The 2,942-nt window shown below is 33.7% G+C and overlaps 1 protein-coding gene across 1 annotated transcript in view; it reads right to left on the bottom strand.

Moving 5' to 3' along the window:
- SLC16A7 (solute carrier family 16 member 7) overlaps positions 1-2,942 on the bottom strand; it is a 71,794-nt gene that overhangs the window by 7,701 nt on the left and 61,151 nt on the right. Inside the window, exon 2 of the mRNA XM_019657562.1 lies at positions 1,955-2,098. Coding sequence (XP_019513107.1) covers positions 1,955-2,098 — 144 coding nt within the window. The remainder of the gene's footprint in view (positions 1-1,954; positions 2,099-2,942) is intronic.

Genomic DNA, 2,942 nt, shown 5'->3' on the forward strand with positions numbered 1-2,942 from the left:
TTGGAGAGTAACAGGGCAGTATGATCTCTGACTCTACCTCAGAAAAAGTGGAATTAGATCCAACTTAAAAATAATGAAACTGACCAGCAGCTTGTAAGTAAAAGAACTGAAATTAAAACTCAGGAATTGTGTTTGGAATTCTGTTTCCAAATTGGGTTTTAAGTTTCTTTATCTTATGCTATCTCCCTCCCCCTACCCGCACTGTGTCACCTGAAATTTTGCCTTCAGATGTTAATCCAATTTCTCCTTAGGAGATATCAGTCATCTAATTCCCACTCTAGCAGGGCAAAACAAACATGAGATTTGAAATCAGAAGACCTCAATCTGCCTCAGCTACTGGGGCAGTATGTGTACTACTGGGCAAAACACTTAGACTTCTTAAGCTCTAATTCCCTCAACAACTAAAATAAGAGTTTGCCAAAATGAACTAAATTCTAGAACTATAAGATGTTTTATAGTGACATTGTGATTATTATTATTTACATTGTGATCACATTTACTGAAAAGTAACAAAATGCTGGGTACTCTGTAAAGTGCTATATATTAATTTGTTACATTAATCATTACAACACCTCCCTAAAGAGCTATCATTTACCCCATTTTAAAGACAGAGAGACTGAGGCATAAGGAGGTTAATTTACTCATGATTGCACAGCTAATATGTGCTGAGTCAGGCTTAAAAACAAGACCCATCTGATACTAGATACCAAAAAGTATTGGCTGATAATGGCTTAAGATAAATCCCTTGTAGGTGTATTTAGTGGTTGACTCTAGAAGCACCAAAGTCTTCAAGATCAAAAGGAATGGAATTGAAGTTAGAATAATATATAATGCTGTTGCTATTTGTGGTACAGTGATATCAAAATCATCTTTTCCTTAATTCGTCTACTTGTAGGCCCTGACATCCATGGTTAAATGTAATACATAGTATTTCTTCACAAAGGAAAGAGTATTCTCTCCACTAGGACAATTCTTAAATATTTTAAGATTCTAATTACAAAAGGTGTTTCATCATATCAAAAAGGAAGAACGTTGTCAATAGGTAAAGAGAAAGATTTTAACATCACTAGGCCTGTAGGCTTTAATACATCTAATTTTTTTTTCATCAAATGATACATGTCCAAAGTTAGGCTGATCTAAAATCATGATAAAAAGAGAAATATATTTGTCTTTCTATCTGTGGGCATAGGAAAAATATTTAATTCCTTTACATATTAAAGTCTAATTTTTCTTAAAGCTGAGTATAGATCTGTTTGATTAAATTTATTATTGAGGTTAATAAAAGTAGCATTTTCCAAATGTATATATTCAGGTATGTTTCAGTCCAGAGACATTAGACATTATACATGAGAAACAACTATAATCAAATGACAGTAGGTCATTTGAAAAAATTTGTGTTTAGTGGTAAATGTGCCTTAAGAGCTTTAAAAAAGAATCCTTTAGCAAGGAAAAAAAGAGGCACCAATACAGAGTTCCACCACTAATCAGAACACAGACATCAATAATTCTACTGTTAAAGCTGAATAGTGCATCCAGAAAAATATCTTTTTGATGCCATTTTAACCTATTGTAAGTGATATGTCAGGCACTCTAAATAGTAATAAGTCATGAAAAATGAACTTTTAAAAATAAAACTATGCCAGAAATACTCTGTCCACAATACCATTTTAACTGGCTAAAGAGGAAAGGTTGAAATAGTAAAAGCAGATCAAAGCCGTTTTGGTTTTGATATTTCTATCAAAGCACATCCCATGTCTGATAACTTGTTTCTTCCATTACTTGACATGACTCTAACTGGACATTCCATAGTTAGCATTGCAATGTACTGGATTCAGATTGCTTCTGCTATAAAAAGGAAATGCAAAGAAAACAATAATGGTCTGTTCATGCTTCCTCCAGAGCTTTGCAAACAACGTAAGTGTTAAGAAGACAATAAGCTGAAAACAAAACTTACCTCCAACGAACCCCACAGTGAGGTAGAGCTCTACGACGGTGGTGCTGAAAGAGGCTGCGACCATGCCCAGGCAGCACAGCAAGCCTCCCGCTATCACCACTGGCCGACTGCCATACTTATTCACCAAAACACTACTTATGGGACCTGAGGGAGAGAGGAGGTTAAGAAATACTCAGTGACTGGGTCATTCATTTTTTAATATTTGTTCATCTTGAAGGCTGAGAAAGCATATCTCAATGACCAAAAAAAAATATAGAGAGTTCATATGGAATATAATAAAGACGTTGCAATACTTTCCAACCAGTTTGACTGGTTACCTTTAACCATACATGTGAAAGCACATAAAATAAATTAGAAGTGTTTAACATACAGTTTGTCATGACCATAATTATTCAACTTTTGACAGAAAAGTTTTTCAACAAGACATAGCTAAACTGTCTAAATATCTTAAGTGCAGGTAAATTTATGTAACAGAATTCTAGGGATTCTATAAATGACTTGTGTTAGAATTTTATTTTTTAGAATAATGTGTGTGAGCATGCACACATACAATACATGCCCTTAGAGTTCAATTTTTTTATTGTAACCTGCTATGATTTTTCTTTTTCAAAAAATATTTTTATTAAAACATTTATTATACAACATTATATCAGTTTCAGGTATACACCATAGTTATTCAACATTTATATGCCTAAAGAAGTGATCACTATGATAAGTCCAGCAACCCTCTGACACTATACCATGCTATCACAATTTGACTATATTCCCTATGCTGTACATTACATCCCTATGACATTTGTTTTATACCTGGAAATTTGGACTTCTTATTGCCTGTCACCTCCCCCCACCTTTTTTAAAATTTTCAATTACAGTTGACATTCAGTATTATTTTATATTAATTTCAGGTGTACAGCATAGTGGTTAGACATTTGTATAATTTAAGAAGTGATCCCTCTGGCTAGTCTAGTACCCACCTGGCACTATACAT

The sequence above is a fragment of the Hipposideros armiger genome, unplaced genomic scaffold (genome assembly GCF_001890085.2).
Source record: "Hipposideros armiger isolate ML-2016 unplaced genomic scaffold, ASM189008v1 scaffold_277, whole genome shotgun sequence".
NCBI classification, from domain to species: Eukaryota; Metazoa; Chordata; class Mammalia; order Chiroptera; family Hipposideridae; genus Hipposideros; species Hipposideros armiger.